At 37.8% G+C, this 27425-nt stretch overlaps 1 protein-coding gene across 7 annotated transcripts in view; it reads left to right on the top strand.

Annotated features, from left to right (window-relative positions):
• Positions 1–855: 855 nt before the first annotated feature.
• The window catches only part of LOC139959466 (E3 ubiquitin-protein ligase SMURF2-like), a 45546-nt gene continuing 18976 nt past the window's right edge, over positions 856–27425 (top strand). For all 7 annotated transcript variants that reach the window (XR_011790133.1, XR_011790130.1, XR_011790132.1 and 4 more), the window contains exons 1-5: positions 856–1067; positions 10624–10662; positions 21034–21142; positions 25961–26094; positions 26881–27052. Coding sequence is in view for 1 of the 7 variants with exons in the window: in XM_071957124.1 (XP_071813225.1) it covers positions 1016–1067; positions 10624–10662; positions 21034–21142; positions 25961–26094; positions 26881–27052 (506 nt within the window). In the remaining 6 variants the exon portion in view is untranslated. The remainder of the gene's footprint in view (positions 1068–10623; positions 10663–21033; positions 21143–25960; positions 26095–26880; positions 27053–27425) is intronic.

Raw genomic sequence — 27425 nt, 5'->3', positions numbered from 1 at the left:
CCCACCTCTTTGGATTTTTTTTTGCATTTCCAGGTGGCCTCAGATGCAATTTGGTGCAATATAGCACACTTCAACACCCACTACATTTTTTAAATAATTTTGCATTTTCACCTGGCCCTAGATGCAATTTGGTGCTCCAAATGAGATTTTTTTTCTCATTTGGAAATGGAAAAGGGGTTTTCTGACTAGCGAACCGGGGGTGGGGGCGGAATGATACTTCCGCCCCCATATTTTTCAATGGGGAGGGGGCTGGCGCCCCACCCCGGTTCCTACGCCCTTGGGCAGTACCGCTCATGAGTAGCGGGTTAGTGAACTAGCGAGGCACTGGGTGGGGCGCAGTATACGAAGTTCCGTTCCCCTTGGATTCATGGTTCACTAGCCTCCATTTACGAAGGGTGTAAACTGGGCAACTGTAAATTTACTCCGGTAAACTTATACCGTCCTTTTGGAAATTGCATATGCCTTCGCGGAAGTTAGCTTCCGAAATTGCTCGTACAGACATTTAAACCAGACTACTTCCTTCGACGCGCCGACAATAAATATGACGTTTTGTCTAAGAGACAAGGATCCAGAACATAATTTGCACTTTCACTCAACAGCGACAGCGTTCTGCGCCAGTTAGTTGGCTAAATTAGTCATTTTTGCAAATTTTAATACAGTTTTCATTATTTTAAGCAATAATATTAAAATGAAAACCTTTTTGAACTAATTTAATGTTCATACGAATACAATTATGTTATTGATTAATCTGTAACAACGAAAATATGCAAGCCGTATAATTAGGTTACCAGACTATAAAGCTACCCGGCAATAATTCTGACAGGTCAATTCCACAATACTACGTACATAGCATACATTTCGCATTGGCTACCAAATGTACACAGCTAGTGCAACGCTTATCGAACACAACAGCATGCACACAGTGCCATAGGTCTAGACTGCTACCACAATACATTGTCGACTGTCGCGAAGTACAGGCGACAAAATACAAGACTTTCGCATGTAGTCAAACAAAATGCCAAACCATCCCGGAAGGCGCGATGGACCGATGAAATTAAGGCTCACAGGTAAGAATTTCTATAATTTTGTACCTTACGGCAACATAGCATAGCAAACAATCAAAAGAAATAGTGTAGACCTAACGTAATCTAAGCAGCCTAGCCTATCCCTTTCGTCCATGTAACTAGTACTAAACTATCGTTTATTGTAACAGTCGAAGTAACATCGTTCGACCGTTAAAAACTACTGAAGTAGGCTACTATCGAAGTAGCATACTGCATGTAAGTACTAGTTCTAAATACCAAGAAGTATACTATGATAAAGACAGGCATTAATAAGCCTCAAAAAGTTCTTTAGTACCTTTGCTTCATTATGTGAACATATACTGATAGCAAAGATAGGCTAGAAGTTAGAACAGAACTTGAAGAACATGGACATCAATTGCAGAATATCCTGTAACTCTTCTCACAGATTAGACCAGAAGTCCCTGCAGTATACAATGTATTGACGTTTTCAAAAAGCCATTTGTGTGTGAGTTGTGGGGTATTCTGCACTTGCCTCAAACATGATTGTAGGATAAGACCGCTTTGTGTGATAATCACATTAACAAGTCTTAGACTATGTTTGAGTTAGACAGTCGTATACGGTAAGGTCGCTATTGTAAGGGCAGTAACGTTCTTTTAAAGCAGGGGTTCCCTAACTGGGGTGCATGAACCCCAGGGGGTGCGTGAGTCCATCCCAGGGGGTTCATAAGATGTTTCTGAAAGTCAAAACTAGAGACCTCTTTGTTGAACTAAAATCTGATATAATTTAGTAAGGTACAAAAGTCTTATCTATTGACAAACTCTTTTCGCGTTCCATACGCATATGTTGCCATAGTAGTACTGTGCATGTGATAAATACAATTACAATATTACACTATAAACTTGATCTTTTACGAAGCACTGTTATGCGTATTATAGTATAATAATGACTCAGATCGTGTCTCGAAAAGTTGGACAACTCTGACATCCACAGGGGGTTTGTGGGGGGATAAAGTTAGGGAAACCCTGTTTTAAAGCATAGCATTGATGTTGATATCACTGATTGTGCGCAGCAGTGTAGTTTTATCCTTAAGCAATGTGATTTTATCGATTGTTTGACCAGATTCCACCAGATATAGAAACTATACAGTTGCAAAGGTCGGAAGTTAAACTGCAAGAGGCAAGGAAAATTTCCCTAAATTCCCGCATGCATTGAAGGTCACTGTATAATTCCAGTAAATGGGTGGAATAATCCAAGAAAGTGTCTCTATCTACAACATAATTTTGGCATTTTTCGTTAAGGCTTTGTAGATTAAAAGTGTGATTGAAAAGGTTGTTATAGTTTGACTAACAAATACACTGCTGTGTCTATCAATGCAGTGGCTACATACTGTATGTATAACACGGTACATGAATTTAGGGAAACGTGAAATTAACGTGTTCTACAGTAATTTAACAATAATTTGACCATACCTCAGCGGTACTTTTACACATAACCTTTGTGCTCATTAATCCCATTCCTTTATCTGCATAAGAACAGTACTATAGCCAAACTTTTTCAGCTAGGAACCTTAGGTTCCCTATGCAGGTCGAATAAAGTTCTTACGATAATATAACTCAAAAACCAGAAGCCAAAGCTGGGTTACAGAGAACAAGGTCTCAAATTAGACTTAAATTGTTCTTCACACTGTTCTTCACACAAACCAGTTTGACTCAGGCTATGCTAAGGCAAGGAAATTGTGAAAAAAATGGGGGCAGCATTTGGATACAGTCCTGCTGATGTAATTCTATTTGTGAGCCTACCCTCATTTTTAGTTTTTAGATGTACAAAAGATTGGGTATTGAACAAGTGAAGAGTTATCTAGATGCTAATGCAACACAAGTCACTGCTTCACTTTAGTACAAATGATAAATAGCTGGTTATGTGGAGTGACATAAGCCTTGGCCTGTCATGAAATTCCTCAGTGACCCAGGTGCACATACAGTCCCAATGCTAGGTTAGATGGCTGACAAAAAGACCTTATCAGGTGTAGACCTACGTAATGCTCAGGCAGAGCATGTAATCATAATTTTTTTTGTGAAGACGACCTTTGCCCCTTTAGCAAATGATACTACTGCATTATAACATTGTTCAGGATATTTGGTAATTAGTAGAAATTGTCTCTGCTTTTTCTTTATAATTTATGATTTATTTATCCATGTCAGTAGAAAGTTGTTTCTTTTCCGTTTCATAGTACCTTGAATTCAGATTACATTGACAGGTAACTGAACAATCCACATTTCAAAGACAAATGAACAAAAGATTTTCTCCATATCCTCTACTGTTAAATTGAAGTAAAATAATAAGAACAACACAAAGAGGACAAACACGTTGGATGTTACAATTTATTTTGAACTGCATCTGCCTAACTACCTAACAGATGCAGGCATCTAAGGGCTGCATAGCCTAATGTTAGGCCTAGCTATCCACACTCAAGCACACTGGTATATGGCGTGTGCCGATCGTAGCTGACAATGTCGTCTAGCAGAAACGCTTTCTATTGTTGTAATTTACTTTCATATTGCAAAAGAACATTTAAAGGAGAAACCAAAGTCAACAAATGATGGATGGAAGCTTTATCTTTGTTTTCATCCAGTATTTGCAATTCAAATTTCAGTTTCTTAAAATAATATATAGAACCGAAATTTGATCAGCAAAAAACCCGGTTTTGGTACTAAAACAGGATTCATGTGCAACCTTATCACTACTAACATCCCACTGCCGCCGCTGCTTATGTTTGCTCCCCACCGATTGGATTAGACCATACAAATATCCAATTTAGCTCTTAAACAGTTTTTACCACTACTATCTATTATGCAGGCCCAGGGTTCCCATTAGCCGCGGGATTGCGCGATTCCCGCAATTTGATTGCATTTGGAATAACCGTTTAGTAAAAAGCCACTTGTGATTATAATTTTTTAGTTATCCCTTCTATAAACCATTAGTAACATCTCGTGAATTTCCTTGTCAGTCTTTCCTTAGATCTATGAAATAAACGAATGAAAAAATTATAATTGTGAGAATTCTTTAATTTCTTCCACATGGTAGCCTAACACCACCCAAAGCCAATGGGGAAATCTAGCCTAACCATCTCTACTACCAGTATGGAGACTTAAAATGATAACATTGAATTTTGCGTCTTAGAGTTGTAGTCACTCTCGCCAATTGGCGGGTACTTTTGAAAATATTTGTCAAGGCCTGAGAAGCAGCAACCCCCATTTTAGAAGCCATCTCAGTCAACAGTGAGTTGCCAAAAATGAGTTACGTACAGGCCGGTAGCCAGAGTAACCGGTTTGGAGGAGCACATCAACACAGGAGGATCGCCGTTCTGGGGGTTGGATCTAAGGGGAGTAGGTGTCCCGTCCCTTTTGAGAAATTTTTGTTTATCTCAGGGGGCTTAGATGCCATTATTGCCATATGATGCAATCTTTCCCATTTTTTTTCCCTAAATGAATGACAAAAGAGTAAGTGTACGATATAATGAACGTTAGTACTGCAAGGTGTAGGATTGATAGGTTGTTTCTGTGTTCAAATGCATGCGGAAGCATTCTGCATTACAGTAGTTACTGAAATTCGGATTTAATAATGCAGCATTGCCAAATAAATTTCCACCCAAAGCAAAGGCAGTGACAAACAGAGATTATGATCTCAATAAGCGATCATGTTGTAATGACATCATAGCCATACGTAGTCATAGATAACAATTTATAATCGTAGTGAATGATTTTCTCAGTTAAGAAACATCACACACAATGTTCAGCATCACTATCATCTGCATAAGCCATAAAGCACATGTTTGACAGTGTAAAACAAACAACAGTGCATATTACAATAACAATTTATTTCGTTACCGGTCTTCCTTTATTTTCTATCATTTCAGGGGGCAAGTGAAATATTATCAGGGCAAGTGAATTCTGGAAGCTACTTGCCAGACTGCACAAGTTCTTTTAAAAAAAGTTAATGTACAGCTCTGGTAATTAATAATCTCTGAGGCTGGTTTTGCCAAAATTCTGATGCCAATTAGACTGTGACAAAAGAATTATAATTTGCATACCTGTTAAAAGTCCTGACTGCATGCTGTTACAAAAAAATTGTCATTTGATGACAAAATCTAAATTAAATCCATTAATGTGGGTAACTGATTTGAAGCTGATTCCTCCATCAGAAATAGTTCAAAAATGTTTTTAAACAAAATAGGAGCACTTCGTTACTAACACTTGTGGTTTATGTCATTGATCCCTGGAAGGTTGTTACCACTTACAAGGTCATGAAAAAGTGAAAGTGTCCTATAGATACATGCAAACTGAACATGACTTTCAATACTATTTCATCATGTGCCAAATTTTCTAACAGCAGAAAAGATAATTTGATGGTAAGAACTAGGACTGATAAGACTGACGATAAAAACCATATTGTATTTAATTTTCAGAACCAATTAGACAAATTTTGTCCTTGACTTCAGTCATATTTCGGAACTAACTGGTTTCATTTTGAGTGAGCCTTTATTTCATCAGCATTACTATATGGAGGTCAATCAAATGTCAGACAAAACAGAATTGTAAATTACCAGACAGTAGAAGGAAAAAACCTTGATCTGACAGGACTCTTTGTCTTTGGATGGCATGTGTGAATGAATGTCCTAGTAATTTGTTTACAGAAAGTATTTACTGTACAGTAGGTCAAGATTGACCCATTGGATCTGGTTATATGCAGTGCTTGCTATGAACAATTCCAATTAAATGTCAAAATTGTTAAAGTGCATTGAAACTTTCTAGTTCATATTAATTAATACTCACCCCCTTTGTGATCTCATACACACACACTGACACACATGTGCAAACTTTTGTTGGGGTCAATCACTGACCTTTTGTCATGAGCCTCAGAAAGTGGACTTTATTAGTGAGTCTATGCACACTGTAGATTTTCACTGTATGTGTATAGTATGTACAGGACCTTTTCTGCCTTGTCATGTGTGAAGAGGAGTATTAGTTTTAAAGGCATTGTGCATATTGTACGAGTAGGTTATATGTAGTGCTTGCTATGAACAATTGCAGTTAAATGTCAAAATTGTTATCATGCATTTTAACTTTCTCAATCATATTAACTAATATGCACCCCCTTTGTGATCTCACTCACAGACACAAAATTTTGTTGGGGTCAATCATTGAACTTGTCTTGAGCCTCAGAAGGCGGACTTTACTAGTGAGTCTATGCGCACTGTATACTTTCATTGTATATATGTACAGGACCAATTCTGCCTTGTCATGAACTTCGGAAAATGGACTTTACTAGTGAGTGAATGTGCACTGTAGGCTTTCACTGTATATGAACAGGACTAATTCTGCCTTGTCATGAGCCTTAGATAGTGGACTTTACTAGTGAGTTTATGCACACTGTAGGCTTTCACTGTATATATGTACAGGACCATTTCTGCCTCGTCATGTTTGTAGAGTATTATTTTAAGGCATTGTGCACATTGAATTGTAGGTTATTAGGTGAGCTATATATGCCACACTGCAGTATTTTCAGTAGTATGCAACTTTTATTGTGTACTTGTATAATCATGTAGTTGTGTATGTTTTCCTGTTCATAAATAAATTATAAAATAATAATGATTGAAAATTGTTCATTGTTAGTTGGGGTCCACTTATTTACACATTATTTATTAGCTACGGTAGAAGTTTGTGTTAGATTTGTACTAAATGCTATAAATTGAATGTTCAAAACTAAAGTTCCCTGTGACTCACTGTAGAGTGCCAGGAAATGATGACAACTACTTTTGACATTGTTGGGGTGAGAGAGGAGGGGCGGGGGGGGGAGGGAGGGAAGGTGGTAAAAAAATTCATCAAAACAGTAGGTCAAAGGTCACGAGAGGTCAGACATTTAAATCATGCAAATGCCTACTTCTCATAAGGGTGTAAGTTTGGTTTTAATCAAACTTGATCATAGAGACCTTGTTATGATGGGTCCATAGAGATCTCTTCCTGGCTCAAGTTGCATCTGCATGTAATATGTGAACTGTTATGCTGTACGAGTGACATTCTATCAGATTTGAGCAACGGCAGTGTTCCCTGATTTATGCTCAAGTTATGTTCATTAGATTCTGTACAGTACTGTAAATATAGAACTGGTAAAAGCAAGGGGATCCAATCACAACATGACTAACTGAGCCATTTTTACAACACAAGCCAATGAGCAGATTACAGATTTACACCACAACAGGGTTGAGTTATAATATCAGACTACCTTATCTGTGATTCTAGTGTACGTACATACATGATGATGTATATAGATCTCAATTATGTCAGAGCTATTTTTTAATTGGTAAAAGAATTCTGACAAGTTTACATACAAACATGTACAGTACTACTCTGTAGACAGTATGTAATTTATGGAGAGTCATGCAGAACAGAGCAACACAGTGCGCTGCTGTATGCATCTCTGCTTACAGTAAAAGTAGTAAGTACTACTACTGTACACTTAACACAATCATTACTGACATTAAACAGTCTTCTTTACTGTGCTAGTCACCAAATCAATCCATCATGTGTGATTTGCATTAATGAATCTCTCCCAATGTCTTTTGTTTTCTAATTTTCGGTCTGGGATGTACTAAGTAATGTCTGTACACAGACAGTACACTGTCGTCTATCACTAATTAACATTTCCAGTGCTTTGTTTAGTCTCATCTCATCTTTATTTTAAGTCTGAAGGTTACATACATGTACATTGTAATTTATGGGCAGCCATGCTGGCAACACTGCAGAACTTTGGCATTTCACTTTTGGATACAAGCTTCTGGCTGGCTTCAATAACTTTCACGAAGGCTGCACTTTTTCACCACTTTGTTTGTATACAGTAGATAGACCTCTTCATGGTCTTATATTGCTATATCATAAATTAGGGAACCCTTGTAAGGGACTGAAGATGTCAGTTTCATTATTAAACCAAGTTTGGTATTTTTTTCAATTCATTCTTTAGTGACATTGTAGTATAAACTTAGGTACTGTACTACAGTAACTGGGCCTCTGTTTTTCATGGGAAATGGAAGAGGAATATATACATATCTGTAGCACTGATTCATTACATGTAGGTAGTCAAATACAGCTAGTAGGCGGTTGGGTAAAGCACTAACACTTTGCACTGAGAGGGAGGAAAATGCTGCTACGACAAAATTTAAAGCAAACAACGAGGAGCGACAAGTCATCAACATATTTTAAAATCTGAGCGGAGAAATTGTCGACGAAATAGACACAAATTTGGAAGAAGCAGTTGTTAGGGTGAAAGGTCATCTCTGTTGCTCCAAAGTGAGTTTGTAAATTAAGAATGGTCATTCTCTCCAATTCTGTATCTTTTGCTGTGCAAGTTTTCGTTCTATGGGTTGCTCATTTATGGAACCAACCTCACCCAGTGCATCCCCCCAATGTCTATATACCATACTCTTCAGATTCTTGAAATCCTTAATTTGTTAGTAATTTACATCAGTTCTCCCTTAACTGTCTCCCATGCATACATGTATACATGCCTTCCTCTGTACATTACCTACAGTACAGTAGCTAAAGTATAGTTAGTTCAGTGTCAGATGTTAACGATTGCCTTATTAGACCACGGAAAGGTAGATACCATATCTTTAAAACAGCAGTTCAGTATGTGATTGCATAACGTCGTCGTCGCCGAGCATTGTTGCTTTCGTTCCAGACTTCATACAAACAGTAGGCCAAATCAGTCAAAAGCTGGAATACTTGGCCTCTAGATAACATGTATCCTCAAATTAGTACATGTAGCAAGACGAGAAAACCTTTTTGACACCAAAAAAATGCTGGTTCATGGGCTATCTTGCACTTTTTCCTTTGAAAAGATTTCTAGTGGACAGTTAGAGATAACTGATTGTACAAAAAATGACCCTCACAGTTTGAAATTTGCTTCCTGCTGCAGAAGCAACTGGATTGGCACTAAAATGAACCAGGCTGTTTAATGTGAGTAACCTAGATATTTTGGTTCAGGATGGAATGGAAAAATAAGAAAACAATGATGAGCTTCTGACCCCTTAGTGGGACCAGCTGCATCCCCGAAAGGTCTGCGAAATGGACTGAGTGGAATTGTTTAAAGGAACTTTGCATCTACAAAACTGATTGACTTCAGTTACAAGTTTGGGGTTACAGTTCTGTATGTATTGCAGAGCAATTCTGAGATTAGTAAGACTTTTGTAACATGCAACCAATTGAGCATACAGGAGCAATTGTGTTAAATTTATGGATATGCTAGATTGGTTTACCTTATAGAGTATGAACAGGTCTTGAGGTATTCAATAGAGGATTAAACTGCTTTACCAGTCAGTGTTGTAAATGTGGCCTCATGTGGCATATCTAACTATTCTGTCAGTTGGGTCAAAGGTAAAACATTGACAGTTAGGTAGGAGATGTTTCAGGTCAAACTCTGCTCAACTGTACTGTAGATATGCAAATCTAGAGCTATCTCATTTTGTGATTCATGAACTCAGAAACAAAGTGGATTTACTCTGTACTAAATATATCTACTCTTAACAGAAATTAATTTTTCTGTGCAAATCATTATGTAATATTGCAAGTTAGCTTCAGACAAGAGTTGGTCTGTTTATTCCAGTCTGACACCATACAGTAGTCACCAGGGTGTCCTGGTAAGAAAACATGTCTGCAGTGTGTCATCTACTGTACATATGTACTGAGTGTGAAGTCATATGCAGTCAAATAACATAGGTCAACACTCCTAGAAAAATGTCAACAAGTTAAACTTTTACTTCTCATGAATCTTTAATATATTCACCATTTTGAGGTTATTATTAAACACTTTCCTCACATTGAAAATGTCACAGTTGCAGAGGATTAACGTCTAGTGTTCATATTTGATGAATTAGCATTTTTTATTCTAGTTAGTAAGTATACTGTGTCTTTAATGATGCTTTTGGAATGGGGTCCATATTGTATGGATTAAAGCTAATGAAATTAAAGATTCCGGAGACAAAATGGTAAAGGAATTTTGTGTAGAACTTCTTGTTTACTGTCCAACAGTGACACTTTGATTCCCTCTGGTACTGTGAACGCTGAGTGAACTATCTTTCCCTGTAGGGGATGTAAGGAACAGGAGATTCAGTACTATTGTGTCACTGTGGTTATATTATTGGTACTTTAAATGTCTTCAGGATCTGTAGACTTGGCACTTATTGCAAGAAATGAAAGTGAGATTGGAAATTGGAAAGGGATACTAGGATGTAATTGTTAGTGAAATGGGAGAGTTCATCTTGATAGTGATCAACATATATAGCATATATACACACTGTGAATACTTGATGATAATGTGATGTGCTAAACTAACAATTTAATATTGTTGGGATCATTGCTTTTCAAGAATGAATGGGATGTGTGTTTAATTTAGTGCTTTCACTTCTTGTTCTAGCTTTAGAGAGTTTCTGTGTATATGGTAGATGATACTGTGGACATTGAATCTGATAAAGTCTTAGATTCCAATGAAAAGCTGTCTAGATTTATTCATGATGTTTTTTTCTGTTCTTTTTCTTCCCCCCAGTGCTATGTGCAAAGAATCTATCCAAAAAAGACTTTTTCAGTGAGTATACCTTTCTTCTATTCTTCATAATATGGTTAATTGTTTTTCAGTGTTTTCTTAACTGTCTCCATGTGCTGCGGTGCACTCTTATTGTATCTTCCAAACAATTCTTTCCAAGATGGCCTCCTGTTCGAGGAGACACGAAGCAAGCCCAACCTTCATTCCATTGTACGTGGTTGAGATGATCATGAAAAAACTCTTCTCCCAAGCAGCTAAAAGAAGAGCTTGCTTTGTTTGTGTTTCTCTCTAATGTTCTGCATCTTGCATCTGGGGTTGGGGTGGTGGGCAAGGGGCCGGGGGAATGGGAGCACTTTGTTGGCTAAAGGAATCGACAAGGATTAGAAATCTTTTCAACCGTTGTTAAATCAAGCGTTCAATATAAGGATCACAACTGATTTGAGATTACATTTTCAGACCTGGTACAGATTGTGTTGTGATCATGTTAACCCACAGATGGTGTGATAAATAGCCTGTCTTGCTGATTGAGTAGGAGCAGACATTAGCACATACATATATATGTATATAAAGTATATACTTTGATTTGGAATGGGGAAATTTTTGTGTTGTGTGCTACTGATATAACGAAAATTTAGGTGGACATCTCCCTTCTATTTCTTGCGGTGTGCAAGAATCGAAAATAGCTGCGGGCCACAAACTCAGCTCGGTTGTTATTATGACAGCAGATTCTAGGAGTCAAGTTCATGTCTTTCCCAAAGTACATTCTTAATGACATTGTTCAGGCTTACTCAACGGAGCCCTTTCTCAACCCTCGGGATGTTGTGATAACAACATCGCTGTTGTCAACTGGTGGAAGTACCTAGACTTGGAGAAATGTTTGAATGCATTGAAGATCATACAGGCCCAGGTTTTTTCACATGTATACATGTGTTGTTACGTGGAGAAAAACAAAACCAAAGTGTTTTGGTGGTTTTAGAACAAAAGTCTGATTCTGGAGGAAGGTTGCTTGTGATCCTCAAACAGTGTTTCCTTACAAGATTATTGTATTATGGAAGGTTTGGTAGTTCCCTTTTACTTTAGACTAACTGTAAGGAGAATTTGGTTTTCCTCGATATGATATTTGGTCGTCCGGTACGATCGGGCCATATTTACTTCGCTCCCCGCTTACCTGTCTCCCCACAACATTAGCACCTCATTCTACCGTGTCTAGTATGCCCTGGTAATCTTTTAACACTGTGCACCCTCAGTGATCCCTTCCCTTCCCTATAAGAAAAGGATACTTATCAGGCTGTAATAGGCTATTGAAACGCTTAGAAATCCTAAAGGATGTCTTCTAGGTAATAATCCAATGTCATCCGGGCAGTTTTCGAAAGATTTGAATCCACTACGAAAACGCATGAGTAAACACTTTGGATGGTCTCATGAGAAGGAAGGGCATTGACCGGAAGGAGCCGGTCACTGAGGGTGCACAGTGTTAAAAGATTACCAGGGCATACTAGACACGGTAGAATGAGGTGCTAATGTTGTGGGGAGACAGGTAAGCGGGTCACTCGTAAATATATAAACCAGTAACTTTTATCATTTCTGAAATGATATATCATGACTGAAGATAGAGATTAATGCTGCCGAAAATAAACGTAACTATTGTACTGAATGTGTGTGGTTGGAAGGTGGAAACACCTGATTAGATACTTCTCTAGTGGGATACTTAGTCTCAGAGTTGTATCCCTCCTCCACCCTTCCCCATCCCTCCCCCCTCTCCCCATCCCTCCCCCTCCCCGTCTAGTGTTGTCACATTCTATCATGTTTCTCCAGCTTTCTTTGTGAGTACCATCATCCTCATTATAGATTTTGGACGCTCTATTTAATTCCTTGTTCAATTGGTTTTCGTTTTGTGGATGATGGGTTCCTTTCCTGTACATGTTTGGAATATATTCTTTTGGTAAGATAATTAGTGAATACGGGAGAGGAGGATGAAATAAGAAAGATTACGACTGACCCAAGGGATGGATGTTAAACTTGACTGACATATTTAGTTTAACAGACGGTCTATCAGGAAGTAGACTCATTGTAGCCTTAATGTTATATGACATTGCATTTTTCTGTTTTGGTAGTTGTCTGATGCCTGCCTTAAGGCCAATTATCCATGTTTGACACAGACAGACAGACGTTTTTAGAACTGCAATGTTTTTGCCCCAGATTAGGTGTTAAATTGCTTGAACGTAAAGAATTGACAGATCATGCAGTTGCCAGAAGCAGTGCTCAGTGCATTTGGTGACTGCTCATTTAACACTCCTTGTGTGGGGTTTTAAAGTGTAAACTTTTTGTGTGAATTTGTTTCAAAACTCTCACGTTTTTTTGGCTATTTCAGTACAATAACACTCGCAGTCTAAGACACAGTGCAGTCAGCTTGCAAATTTTGTGTGTGTATGCAGCCCAGAAAGGTTTCACAACCTTACTAATATGGCCCGCTTAACCTTATGATGAGAGAAAACATGCAATATAGTTTGCTATATGTAGTTTACTGTGATGAATTTGCATGCTAAAATGTTATCAGGCTAGGTAAATGAAGCATAGTCGAGACAGGTGTAAGTATCGTTGCTTGTAAATTATACCCAAACCAGGGATTTTTTTGGGGTGGGGGGGGGGAGTTTATGGGCCCATATTATATCTGTAGGACCAAACTCATAGGAAGTTGCATTATGAACCGCAAAGCATCCAAAGGGAAATTAATTAGTTATCCCTGTTTTTAAGAATTTTGTATTATGAACCACAAAGCATCCAAAGGGAAATTAATTAGTTATCCCTGTTTTTAAGAAGTTTGTGGCATTTACATTCCAAACTGTTGACTTGCGGTAACAGATAAAAAAAAGTTCCTTTTTGGTTGTTTTGTACAGATTTATGTAAACTTCAGAGAGGAATCTAGAGATCTGTATATTGCAGTAGGAGACTGAAAGTACACCCGTGGTTAATATAATATCCAGATATATGATTGTTACAAACTTTATAAGTTTCCTTTATATATTGTTACAATACCCTGGTCAATAGCCAATGGGGAAGTAACACATTTTGAATACAAAGGGTAACATTGGTTTCATGATCAAACTTGTAATCAATACATCCAAATTCCAGTGGCATGATACAGTTCTACACTAACAATCAGACATGTATTTCTTTCATTTTAACTGTCCTGTATGTGAGAAATATGAGAAGAAAAAAAATAACATTTTAATAATGAATTTATATAAAATATTGTTGGCTTTGATACCTTTTAGAAGCCATGAAAAAGCTCTGTAAGTAGGAGAGTGAATGTGTGCTGACATAACATTTAAAGTCTACTCTAGGACTACCCTAAATCAAATGTCGATGGCTTTTGAAGCAGTGATATTACTGTACATCAAGGAAATGTCACTTTTCTGTTCACTGTACTCATGTATACCTCAGAACTAGAATATCACAATTTTAGCCATTTTCTACCAAAAAAAATCCAAGTAATTAAACTTCTAGTTGCTAAAAACAAGGTTGCGAAACACATCAGGTGCAGCCTAATAATATTATAATATTATAATATTAAAATTATTATATATAATAAGCAGCGATACATGGCTTATAAAATGTTAGGTCTAAGGTTAATCAGTCTGCTTATTTGACTGATGATTGTCATGTCGCACTTTATCATTCAGAGTAAATCAAATGTCTTCTGGCAGAAAAATGCCAGAGCCTTTTTTTTCCTTCTTTTTTTTCTACTGCCAAACGATAAAATCCAGTTGGCATTTAGCCAGTTGAATAGCCTGAAGTTGGAGACCTGATGTATATGCATGATACATCTTCCATGCAGATCTAGTGCAAAACTTTTAGCTGAGCAACACACTGCTTTCATTTCCAGGTTCAGTAATCTAAACATATCAAAATTAAACTAACAGCCTAACTTAGCTTTAACAGTATAGTAGGATCTCCTCATTGTGTATGAGTTGCGGTTTGAACAGTATGTTGTACCGTATGTTGTAGTACTGACCATAAACTCTTGAAAATAGGGAATACTTAATGTATAGGAAGGTCCTATTAAATAAAACTCCTGCTCAATGAGTTGGGGGCACCGACTCATTCTACCATCAGTTTTCATGGAGAAGCGTTGTCACAAGAGAAGTTTATTTTCCTATCATTTGAGGGAGGAAGAAGAGTCTTCCTCTCCAATGAGGCTCAAAATCCCAACAGTTGTTGTATGTCAGGCTTGAACTGTCAGAGCTTGGAAGTTCAGTAAAATTAAAAATTATTTATGCAGTTGACATGTTTAACTGTGAGTTGGGAGCAAAAAATTGTGAAATTCAAAAAGTAAGTACCATAGATAGCATTGTCTTTAGAGCATATATTTTAATTCTCAAAACTGTAATACAGTTAATGCTGTTGCAAAAGCTATTGTACAGTGTTGTAGATTCCTAAATATTGTAATCTGTTACATCTTCCATATTCTTTGGGTCTGTTAAAGTTTTTTTTTAAGTTGAAAATCACAGTTGCTTTAGATTTCAAGTCTGCTGTGTTCATTACAGTTTCCTCACAAGGCTGTAAATAATAATATGCTGAGGAGGTTTTATGTGAATATCTAGAGACCTCTCTGTTTCTCGAGCCGACCGAGGTTCGCCCGAGAAACGCAAAAAAAAGTTCCAACGGTGAAAACGCTACATGATTGTCAAGGATCGCTGCTTGCGATGCTGTGGAATGTTGTTTAGAGTTGTTTGTCCATGTTTTACAGACTGCATGGAACAGTTTGTGTAAGTACAGTAATGGTTCATTTCAATGTCATGTGTGGGGTTTTTTGGTGACAAGGACTAAGAAATCGACTATATAGCTTATATCGTTCATTACTGGGAGTGTGCTTTAGGACACAATTATGGTTTTGTGCATTCTCTTAGTGCTTGTGATGATTCAGGCATATTTTCAGATGTCATGAGACTTTTTCCTAATATTTGAATTATTAGTCACACAGGAATATTAGTAGTAAATTAGTGACACACATCAATAGTTAACAGTGCTTGGCATATATTAATTCATTGTTGAGTAAATTGTATTGTATAGCTGGTCTATAAGTACTCAAGGACTACTTTGTTTGGTAGGAAGGTATACAGTATTCATAGTAATACAGTATCCATACTGCCAAAACTGTCAATGGGTTAAAACTTGTGAGCAATTTTGTGGTTGTCATGGTACATTCTTGTGTGTAATAGCCCACTGTGATTTGCTGTTTAATGCAATACGACTCTCTGAATGGTTAACCACTTCGTCCCCAGAGGTCACATGATTAGTGTATTTCGCAACATTTAAGGAAGGGAGGTTGTTTTGAAGGTATATGTGGGAGGTAGAGTTACAGATGGGGTTGGATCCATTGCACAATTGTTTGACCTGGCATGGGCCAGTGCAAGCATGCATATATGCAGTGCCCATGTGACGCTACACAGTTTCCACGGGTATCATGTAAATCATGTAAAATCATGTAATTATCATCTTGGGTTTGAGGTTAAAGGATATTCCAGCGGCTGTAAGTTTCATTGCTTCACAAAATGAAAAATTGTCTGCATCTGTAGATATAAATCACATTTAGCATTTTGTATGTTGGAAATACAAATTATTTAAAGAAATATATTGTAGAATTTTCTGACTGCATCTGGCGACAGTAGAATCAGTGATATCGTCGTGGCAACTGAGGTGAATTTTTTTTTTTATAATTTACAATACATCTACCTATATCCTCCAAGGAATGCAGTTTTTCCTTTAAGTATATATTGTACAGTGGTAGATGCTAGATAAAGAGAATATGGACAACTACAGTAAGCAAGCAAAGCATTCCAAATTTACTAGTACAATTATCACATTTTAAGAGACAAAAGTCATCAATGGTAACTGTATACTAGGAGTAAAGAATTTGCAGGATATCTGTCATAATGACATCACAGACCACAGCTTGTGATCCACGACCTTCCTCGTAGGAAGAAAGAGTTTATCAGGCGTAAACATAGTTGGCATTCCAACAACCATACATAGCTAGAGGTAGGGTCCAGATGTCCAGAGATTATCAACTCACATTTTAGATTGTTTGCCTCTTCCTTATAAGTATTAGATTATCTGTGAGCAGAATACACCCTTAAATGGTGACTGCAGGGTGATGTCATGTACTGTGCTAGTTTTTATCGTCATTGATAAGGACTTCAAAGTCATTTTTTTTTTTTTGGGGGGTTCTACAGTAAGAGAATCATACATTATTTCTTTGAGCACCTTTCACTGTTTTGTGTTGACTTCAACAAACCTTTGTCATTGCTCTTCCATTTTTTTTTTTTTTTTGCACTTTCCAACAGAAAATCATCTCATTTCCATGGATAATGAGACCATGTTCGATTTCTGAAGAATGCAAGATATCTTGCTTTTTGATCATGAAATCGAATGAACTTTTCTTAATTGCAAGCTCATATGATATCACCTTAAATGTCAGATTTTTTCAGTAACTCTTTGGCAGAAGCGGCTAAAACTACCGAATCTGAACGGTCTGCTGTATAGACCCCAACTATAGCACTCTATTGTGAAAAAGTTTCTTGAGATTAGGTAATCGACCTGCAAGTGATCGTAAAAATGACCTCTCTTTACCAATTAGACTGCAACTTCTGCCACATTTTTTTTTTTGTATGAGGGACTTTGTGTGAACGCTGTATGGTTAATTAAATTGTAGACAACATATTTCCACACAGTGTTTTCACAGAGAGCCTAATGGTGTAAAGAAGCAATGCAGGCTACTTGTAGAGCCTGAGGTCGATTTACAACCGTGGCAGGTCATTTAACATATAATCACAAAACTTTCCTAGCTATAGCGTGATTTAATTGGAGCCAATAAAGCAGATCTTTAAGGGATATATTAGTATTGTACATAGTACAGTAGTGAACTTGATAAGCTGGTGACTGCATTCTATCAGTTATCTATATGTAGACTTCAGTTGTCTATATGTAGACTGTTGATATTAATTTTGGAGATAAGTTATGTACCTTTTGGGAAATTTGTTTTGTCATTATATTGTTATCACTGAAGATGCTGATCACTTATCACTGTACTGTCAAAGTACAGATCTGTTGTACAATGGTCATGTTCTTCACATGCCCAGAGCAACAAATTTACTTGAAAAATGGCTGTAATTTTTCAACACCTTAAAAAAAAAAAAAAAAGGTTTCAAAGCTGGGTTCAGTATATTACCAAAAGAAAAAGGAAGACAAGAAACTGTAAAAGAAGAAAACCATCCTGGTTGCTATGGATTTTTTTTTGAGCGGTGAATTGTTATTTTCAGGAAGAAACCCTTCTTTACTTGTCTGTCTCTTCAACTCTACAGTACATTCTGCTGTGTTCCTCGCCTGGAGCAAGCATGGTAACCTTTAACGTTCAGGTGTATCGAATGACAAAGTCTCGCGAAATGTTGCAAATGTTGTGAAAGATATGTGCAGGTTTTGAAACCATTTTTCAGCATATATGTAGTCTCCGTTAGTTTCTGTGTTTGGGTCATTTAGAAAAATGTACTGTACAGTAGGTTGAATTTGGCTTGGGCCACACATTTTGGTGTCAAGTAGTTAATATAGCCCTAGGAGTTGGTGAGTCAAGGGTAGAGTCATGACTCCTTCATCATTCAACACATGATGGTCGTTTCGTACAGCAGTATTAATGTATGTATGTATTTTAGATCCTCCTGCAAGCAGGAATTCGAGAAGAAGCCATCATTGGCTTATCAAAGCTGCAAGCTGACCAAAGTCAGTCTCTTAGATTCATATTTAATAATGATGATAATAATAATAATACAGTGGATTTATATAGTGTCAAATCAGCAACAAGAAGTAGCTGCTCTAGGTGCTCAACAAAACAAGTCAATTGAATTCAAAAGAACAAGTAAGAAATGAGTAATGACTTAAGATCGTCAGTGAAGAGGAAATGAGGAAACTTGAAAAAAAAAAAAAAGAAGAAGAAGAAGAATGTTGGAAGGTGTGTTTGGAGAGTCCGAGTCAAGTTACTCGCCCATGCCATAAAATTAAAAGAAAGAAAATATGGGAACTTTGGGATTTTGTTCCCGTTTGAAGACTTGTGCTTGCTGTATCAGATATGTTCAGTTTTATAGGAATCTGTAGCATGTGTATGTATTTCCACTGTACGGTGAGTTGACAGTAAAAAGTCCGCCACTCCAGTAGGGTGTAGCTTTGAAGATAGTCCTTGTGTAGGAGGATGTGTATTGTTATCCATTGTGATTGCTCTATGAAGCATACACTGTATAGTCTGTACTGTATATTTATATATATTGTATGTGTACAGTATTTTACTGTACAGTAGTTTACATGTTGATCTGTATTATTCATGCATTGGATAACACACACTAGTGATCATAGAACTAGACTTCTTTCTTCACTTTTATTTGGGTTAATTTTCCATTGTGAATGGCTAATGGTTAGTCACATGCATAGAATTTGAACAATGCTTGTTTCTTTTGTTTTTTTCTGAGCTGCTCAACCCCATCATAAAACAGAAATAAGTACCTATACTCTGCATGTTACCATTAGGCAGTTATCCCAACAACATTATCCATTACTACTGTGCCTTTGCATGCAAACTTTAGGCAGACTTGTTTTTGCATCAGAGGTTTATACGGTATGCAGTACTGATTGATAACGATAGTTTATTTCACGCTCACAAGTTACAATTACCAGATGCCTCTCAGACTAAGTTATATATTTAGTCACACTGGGTGATTAGCAATTCATCAACCATTTAGTGAATAAAAAACCCTGTCTCATAGACGTCTCATAGATTTAATGAATAATGCACTGTATGTGCGGTATGCATATTAATGTACATGTATTTTCATTGCCAAACTGTTCAAGTAAAATGGCTTATTTCATCATTTCTGGTTTACATAACTGTATAGTGGACTACAGTAACACATCAATTTTGTCAGCTACCATATATCTCTCCTTAAATGTTATTTGCAGCTTAATGGTGCCTACCAGCTTTATAACAAAATGAATACAACACAAAAACTGGCATGATTATTTCTCTGTGACTTCCCTGGCATATTTTGGTCTGAGGTTGTGTGTATCTTCATTAGTCACAGTCTGTGATTAGCGTGGCTTCCCTGTGACATCATCATTAATGAGTAGATTATTTCCAGACTTGTAGCTTTCTTAATTGATTTCGGGCAGAGAAAGCCACCGATTTGGCGACAGAGGCAAATCCGTAGGTTTGGATTGCAATCAGCAGGATAACGATTTTGAAATTTTTCACAAAAAGATTGAGTAGCGGTTTGCATTATTCATCACAAGCAACTCTCGTGTACTTTTGAGTTCATATCGTTTGGGCAGGAGACAATAAGTGTAGTAAGAAGATCACAGGAATTCATGCAGTTGTTTATCGAAAGATAAAAGTTTGTACGGTGGGTGGGCAGGCAGTCACCCGATATTTAGGAAAAAAATTAGCGTTGTTATAAATTATTATATGTTGCAAGTTTATCAGGGATCTGAGTGTTTGCTGCCGATATCGTTTGCAGAAAGCAATTGCTTAAAAATGAAATCAAAACTAAAATTATTAGATTGTCAGCGATATTGAGCTGTAGTGAAGTGCATTGAATCCTATTGACACTGATATCTTGGCCTAAGTCACATGATGCGTTGGTACACAGATCACTCATTGTATTATGCTGAGTTGTAAATAGGAGTGGCTTCTCTCATACGTCCGATACAGTACAATTTCATTTGTGTTCAAGAACGAAAAATTGGATATATATCAATATGGAAAATCTCATATGTACTATAAACTGAAATGATTTTTATGCAGATTTGGTATATTGAACATTTGTCGTAGGAATATGTTTGGAATATTGAACATTTGTCGTAGGATTCTTCTACCCATTGCCCCTCCCCACCCCACTCGCCCCCCCCACTCTATCCTGATCCAATCTCAATAGCCTTCATTTTCAGGAAACCATAGTATCAGTAGTACTCAAAAAGTTGCTACCTAAACAAACGCTAAATGGATAACACCTTGTTAGGTTTGGTATTTTTAATGTATGTTTTGAGTTTTAATTAAAACTAGGAACGGTGTAATTTTTGTACTATTTTGCTTTATATAGGCATGGGGTGGGGGCAGGAAAACCATGGATGACCACGGACAATCTAGTGGGAATCAAATGACATCACTGAACAACAATTTCTCATAACCACAACATAGATGCCTGTAGCCAAGCTGTAAATGCTATTATGCTTGGTACTTTGTATTACTATTTGTGAGCCCCTCACGTACCCCCCCCCCCAAACAACCCTTATATACATAAATAGGTTATCAGTGAAGGGTGTTGTTGAATTAATTTTTTAATTTTCCTTTCCTTTTGTTTTTGTAATATTTAGGATTACCAGATCCTTTTGCCAAGATCCTAGTTGAGGGTTCTGGACAATGCCATTCTACAGACTTTTGCAAGAGTACATTAGATCCAAAGTGGAACCAACATTATGATTTGTAAGTATAAATATCTCTCCTTACATTTATTGTTCTCTTATGTTTGCCCATCTCCCAGTTTCTTCTTCTGTCCACCAAACACACAAGGAAGTTGGGATTGGAATGTTAAATTCCAACACACTAGCTGTCACTGCTGGTGATACCTGTTGTGCCTTGTTAACTTTTATGTCACATTGTTACTCATTCTTACTAAAACAAGACAAAATTTGGGAAAAGAAAACGTAAATGTGAGAGATTTTACCTATCAGAGTGGATCGGAGTAATTCAGGTAAGAATGGTAGGTATGTATCAGAATGTGAGAGATTTTACACAGGGTTTGATGGATACATACCGTATCAGAGTAGATTGGAGTGATGTCAGGTGAGAATGGTAGGTATGGACCAGAATGTGAGAGATTTTATACAGGGTTTGATTGATACCTATCAGAGTGGATCGGAGTGATTCAGGTGTGAATGGTGGGTATGGACCAGAATGTGAGAGATTTTACACAGGGTTAGATGAATACATATCAGAGTAGATTGGAGTGATGCAGGCGAGAATGGTAGGTATGTACCAGAATGTGAGAGATTTTATGCAGGGTTTGATGGATACCTATCAGAGTAGATTGGAGTGATTCAGGTGAGAATGGTAGGTACTGTATGTAGCAGAATGTGAGAGATTTTACACAGTGTTTGATGGATACATATCAGAGTAGATTGGAGTGATGCAGGCGAGAATGGTAGGTATGTACCAGAATGTGAGAGATTTTATGCAGGGTTTGATGGATACCTATCAGAGTAGATTGGAGTGTTTCAGGTGAGAATGGTAGGTACATGTAGCAGAATGTGAGAGATTTAACACAGGGTTGGATAGATACATATATCAGAGTGAATAAGAGTTCCAACAACATTGCAAGCCTGATTACCAATCAAAACTGAAACATTTAGTAGACTGCCATAGGTTGGCCGGAACACCCTCATGGTCACATACCCATGTATGTAAAAAGGAAGATTGCCCTGTCTTGCAATGTGTGAAGGTACTGTCAGATAGGGAGTTGTTTACAAGTGTCTGTGGTGTTGATGTTTTCCACCAAATTGTTGCACAGAAGCCATTGGTGTAAAAGAATCCTTGGTTTGTTGTTAAGGTTGCAAAAAGGGTCAATAAATGCATGAATGGTCCTGAATAATGAAGATCAATTTAATTGTCTTTTAGAGGTTAGATAACGTTGCAGTTGAACTGCGGTTAAGTGGGCTACTATTTATCTGTAACACAGTACATGTCACACTGCTGCCAATCTGTGTAGCAGTGTAAATTGTAATATGTCAAGTTTTGACATTTTGTCTTTAAATTATGATTCTGTAAGGTACAGCATTAACCAAAGACTAAGCTGAGTGGGTGGGGGGGGGTGGGGGGGGGTCTGCAGCATTACGGCAACCAAGGGTACATAGCTTTAGTGCCTTGCAAGTTCACACAATGTGCACTGAACTGGCCTGCAGAAATAATCTCTGTTGTTTGACAGAGATTCAGTCTAGCTGCAGCAGAATATTGCAGCTGCTGCAGGTTTTCTTTTTGACACGGTGACTAAAAGAAAAGTTATGAAACATTTCAAAACTTTTACACAATTTCTACTTCCACGTGCTGATCATGCCTGCATATGTGACTTGACAGAAAAAAAACAAATGAAAATACATCAAAGCAAAAAACAAAACAAAAAACTGTCCCAAATGACAATCGTGGAAATCAGCTATTTGTAAACCTGTCCTTGGCTCAGGACATTCCATTAGGACTCAGCCATAACCCACTACTGGCAGGTATGGTACCCCTCAAAATTGTGGTTTGGAAATCGGAATGCATTCAAAGCTAGCTAGGACCATAGACTTGATGCTAAACATAATAGCTGGATGGGACTTAATTCTGCATGCTGCAAAAATTGTAGAGAAATTTTTTTATGTCTGGAAAAAACACATCCATAGTTTGCGGATTGTCAATCTTATCACAGCCAAGAGCTTCTTGTGAACACTATGAGCCTATAGTATAGAGTACAACTTGAAGTATTCTCCTCTGGGCAATAAGTACATACACTAGTAGCACTCTCATAAACTATGGTCCAACTTATACATTGTACCAGAACTATCAAAGTCTCCAAATCCAGCAAGAACTGTCCATCCTCTGTCCATCCTGTCCATCCTCTGTAAGCAGACTGGCAATTCTTCTTTCAAAATCTGCCGTAAAACCTGTTTTCTGACGTCCATATTTCCAGCAAAGTGCCAAAAATATGTTGCCGAGGGTGGTATATAGTGGATGATTCTCTTTTCTCAGCTTTGAAGCAGTAGGTTACAGATGTCAGAATGTATTTAGCCGACAGTAAGTAGTTGCTGTCGTTGAGGTGACCTAACTACAGCAGTGCTGAAAGTAAGGATGTCCTAATTTACTTTGTGCGTCGCTTACCTGTGTCCACATATCAGTGACATCGTTCTAGAATGTCCTGGTAACCTTAGTTTACGCTGTGCGCCCTTTATGACCGGCCCCTCTGGTCGATGCCCCTCCTTCTCATTCTACCATCCAAAGTGCCTGGATCACATGTTTTTCGAGTGGGTTTTGTTTCCTTCGGATTGAGTCCATAACGGTTACCTAGGATTCAATATTTTTCCATCTACTGGATTATAGAGAGTTTAGAAGTTGCTTGCAGCCCGGTGAGGTGACCTAACTTACAGCATTACTACTTGAAGTAGGAATGTCCTATTATCGGAGAGTAAGTGTGGACTACGATGTCACCCGTCTGCTGCTGCCATTTTGTGAGTGATCACGAAGTATTGGACGAAACCCTGGAAAACTCGTGCCGAGGTTGCCCTTTGGAAAGACGACAGAAGACATTATCAGAGATCAGTTTTATGACTGAATCAATCTCCCTCACTGTTACTCATTAGCTGATACATCCAGTGCCAGAACCATTTACTACTCGTGTTCAACATTTGACGACGAGATTAAGAAAGTAGCGGAGAGAGAGAATCAGCACGGCTGTAACGAGAGCCCATTAGAAGCCGCACAGGAAGGAAGCCATCACAGCGGATCGGTAGCAATAGCAGGCGGAAACAGCTAAAGAAAAGCCTCGGTTGACATAGATCGAGGGAAAACAAAATTTACAAGGCCAAGACTAAGATCTGACGTTTGTTTACAAGTTTGATGGGGAGGGATGTCTCCCAGGCATATTAATGATGTAGGGTTATTTACAGAACTCTGGGGGTCTCACTGCTGATTAGACTGGAATTAGTTAGTTGTGGCAGTGGCAGCAATTATTTCTAAACACTGCTTTTGGCATAAAAGCCTGATATGAAAAACAATTCATATGAGTGGTTGCTCTAAACTGGATTTTACTATAATGGGCGGCCCATACTGGCTGGTTAGAAGGGAGCAATTAAATAGGGGAATCGGTATGAAAACATAAAAGCTAATAATTACAGTAAGTCTGCCAAACTCCCACCAAGAATCATCGACTTTGGATGTAAACGTTGAATGTGTGCTAACGAAAGAAAGTTCATTCCAACATTGGCTTTGTGGGACTGACATTTGTTTTTTTTGGGTTGACATTTAAAGATTTGTGATTCATTGCTCTGTGTCAGTATGTCATTTATACGTGTGACGTATCGCCCGTATACCGAGGGATATCCTGCTACAGTACTGCTGATACCTGGTACATGTGAATAGCCTGGACAAATAAATAAATAAGAATAATGCAAACTTGCAAAGTTAATAATACCATGGCTGAGTGGATAAAGGCGCTGGCATTTGAAGCAATGAGGCTTAGCAAATCGAGAGGTTCCGGGTTCGATACCCAGCCAAGTCATTCTTAAGGCGGGTTTTCCATCCAAGGGAAATTACGGTTTTCCCATCTGAAATGACTTTCTTAATTGAAAAGATTCCAAATTTGAGTTAAAATGTTAACTTGGAAGCCATCAGACATGTAAGCCCTTGCAGGTTTCTTCCACGTTTGTAAAAAGCGTCGTAAAAATAACTGCTGCTTATTATTATAACCGTATAATAGGCAAACTAAATTACAGCATTAATGCTGGATTCAGGGCTTGAAGTAATTTTTTTCGATTCCAAGGAAATGGTTGTCGTCTGCGTTTCATGTCCTGTATCATGGATGTGATTCATGCAGTTGGTTGCTTTCAATTATAGAAGTTTACAGTACTGTGTTTAGTGTGTTATCTATACCCTGCTAGTACAATGGAAATTAAAAAGTGGAGAATGTGCCGCTTTAAAGTCCTTTGTCACTTCGCTGCTTTGGTTAGGGTAAAGGTGGGGGTGGGGGGGAAAGAAAGGAAGGGGTGAGGTGGCTGTCATTGGAACACAATGGAGATGTTCTGGGTGTGATCCTGTCAATTGTTACATGATGCATGAAGCTGATTGAAAAATGATGGAAGTTTCTATTGAGCAGCTCTGGTATCAGTCGATTACTGCCGTTAGTTTGTCAGCCTACTGCATAAGATTACATTCGGTCAAGCTATGTAAAATCTTCTGCAGCTTCTGCAGCAAATGAAGGTAAACATTTAATTACATGATGTAGTTCTTTCTGGATCTATAATTTCCAAGTCTTAAAAATTTCTCCCAGACCTTTGAAAAATTTGTCAGGAAATGAAATTCACAAATTTCATAGCACTATTGTACTTGCTTATTAATCATCAACTAGTTTCATCTTATCTTTATTTATAGTTTGATAAAAAAAATTGCAGAAGAAGCTGAATTATTGCAATTGCACTTTTTTAAAGAAATTCTCCCTGCGAGACTAAAAGCTTGTATACATACTGTACATACATGTGTTGCTACTCCTCTTTGCAGATTTGTTGGCCGTCAAGACAGTATTATTATTAGTATATGGAACCACCGTAAAATCCACAAGAAACAGGGTGCTGGATTCCTAGGATGGGTTCGCCTTCAAGCACATGCCATCCAAAGGTTAAAAGATACAGGCTGTGAGTAATTCAAAAATATTATTTTGATTGGTTTTTTTTTACTGACAGATTGGTGTCTTATCTGATTTTTCTCTGTGTATATATATGGTGGACTCCATTGCTTTCTGCCTTTCTCAACAGCAATGAATAAAATTGCGGGCGTTAAGCACAGATGTCTTAGGGAGTTGGTTTATAGTTAATGTTCTTGCCCTGTCCTCTTGTGGTAAAACAACAAAGTCATCCCACAAACTTAACAAATCCTTTTTTAGATTGACTTTTATTTTCACTCTGACAAACTGTAAAGTGTAAACTTTGATGTTAATAAGGTAAAGTAGTTATGTATAGTGGGTGGGAGGAGGGGGAGGGGATAGGGGGAGGTCAGTGGTGGTTAAAGGTTCACTGTTGTGAAAAGGTTTGAGGAGGTCCCCCAGTGCCGGTGTCCCTGTTCAACATTTCAACCACAGTTCTTGGTAAAATACTTGTAAAATCCATACTTTATTACCCACAGTTTGTAATGGAAAGGTCAGAGTTTAAACTGCAAGATTTTTTACCCTTTAGTAACAGATCTGTTCAATGTTACCCTTAAGTATGTTGATCTCATTTTTTGGCAACCATCTTCAGCTCTTGCTTGCTGTTTCGAAAATTAATCCAGTCTTGTCCAGAAAAGGAGTTTTTCTTACTACCTAATCTTGTTTTTTTTGCTCTTCAATCTCATCCTACGTTTGTCTACCGACGGAGCTTAAAATGCTTGAAGTGATTTGATGATGATAGACCTATAATCAGTTACATTTCTTCCCCTATGCCCAGTTACACGGTTAGACTTGTGTAGGCAAAACGCTGATGACCCAGACAACATCAGAGGTCAACTCGTCATCAGCATCACTTCGAGAGACCGGACCAACTCCTCTCACCTTGGTGCTGTCGTGGATTCTAGACAAATATCTCAAGCCTTACAAGACCCCAACGACCTGCCTGATGGGTAAGTCTGCTTCAATCTGTTATTGGTTTTTAGTAATCGGGAAAACGCTTATGCTTCCTCCGTTGTTGTTCTCCAAATGTTCCCAAAGAAAAGCCGCCACTTTTGGGATACCCTGGTCACCTGCACTGTCTTACTTGTAAGGAATTATTCAAAACAAAATCCAATGGATTGATTTCAGTCCGACATGAATGTGGAGGAGGAAAAGCATAAGGGATAACCTTAAGGGACATCATTAATTTAATATGATGTAGACCATTCAAATACACTGCTATCAGTCTAGGGTATTGTTCTATAACACTTAATTCTCAAGAAATGAACCTTTAAAACAGCTGAGGACTCTCCCTAAAGTAAAGTCTAATACAGAGACCATTAG

This window comes from Apostichopus japonicus, chromosome 19 (assembly GCF_037975245.1).
Source record: "Apostichopus japonicus isolate 1M-3 chromosome 19, ASM3797524v1, whole genome shotgun sequence".
Taxonomy (NCBI): domain Eukaryota; kingdom Metazoa; phylum Echinodermata; class Holothuroidea; order Aspidochirotida; family Stichopodidae; genus Apostichopus; species Apostichopus japonicus.
The sequence above is the reverse complement of the archived record's forward strand: the minus strand, read 5'-3'. Positions and strand labels throughout refer to the sequence as shown.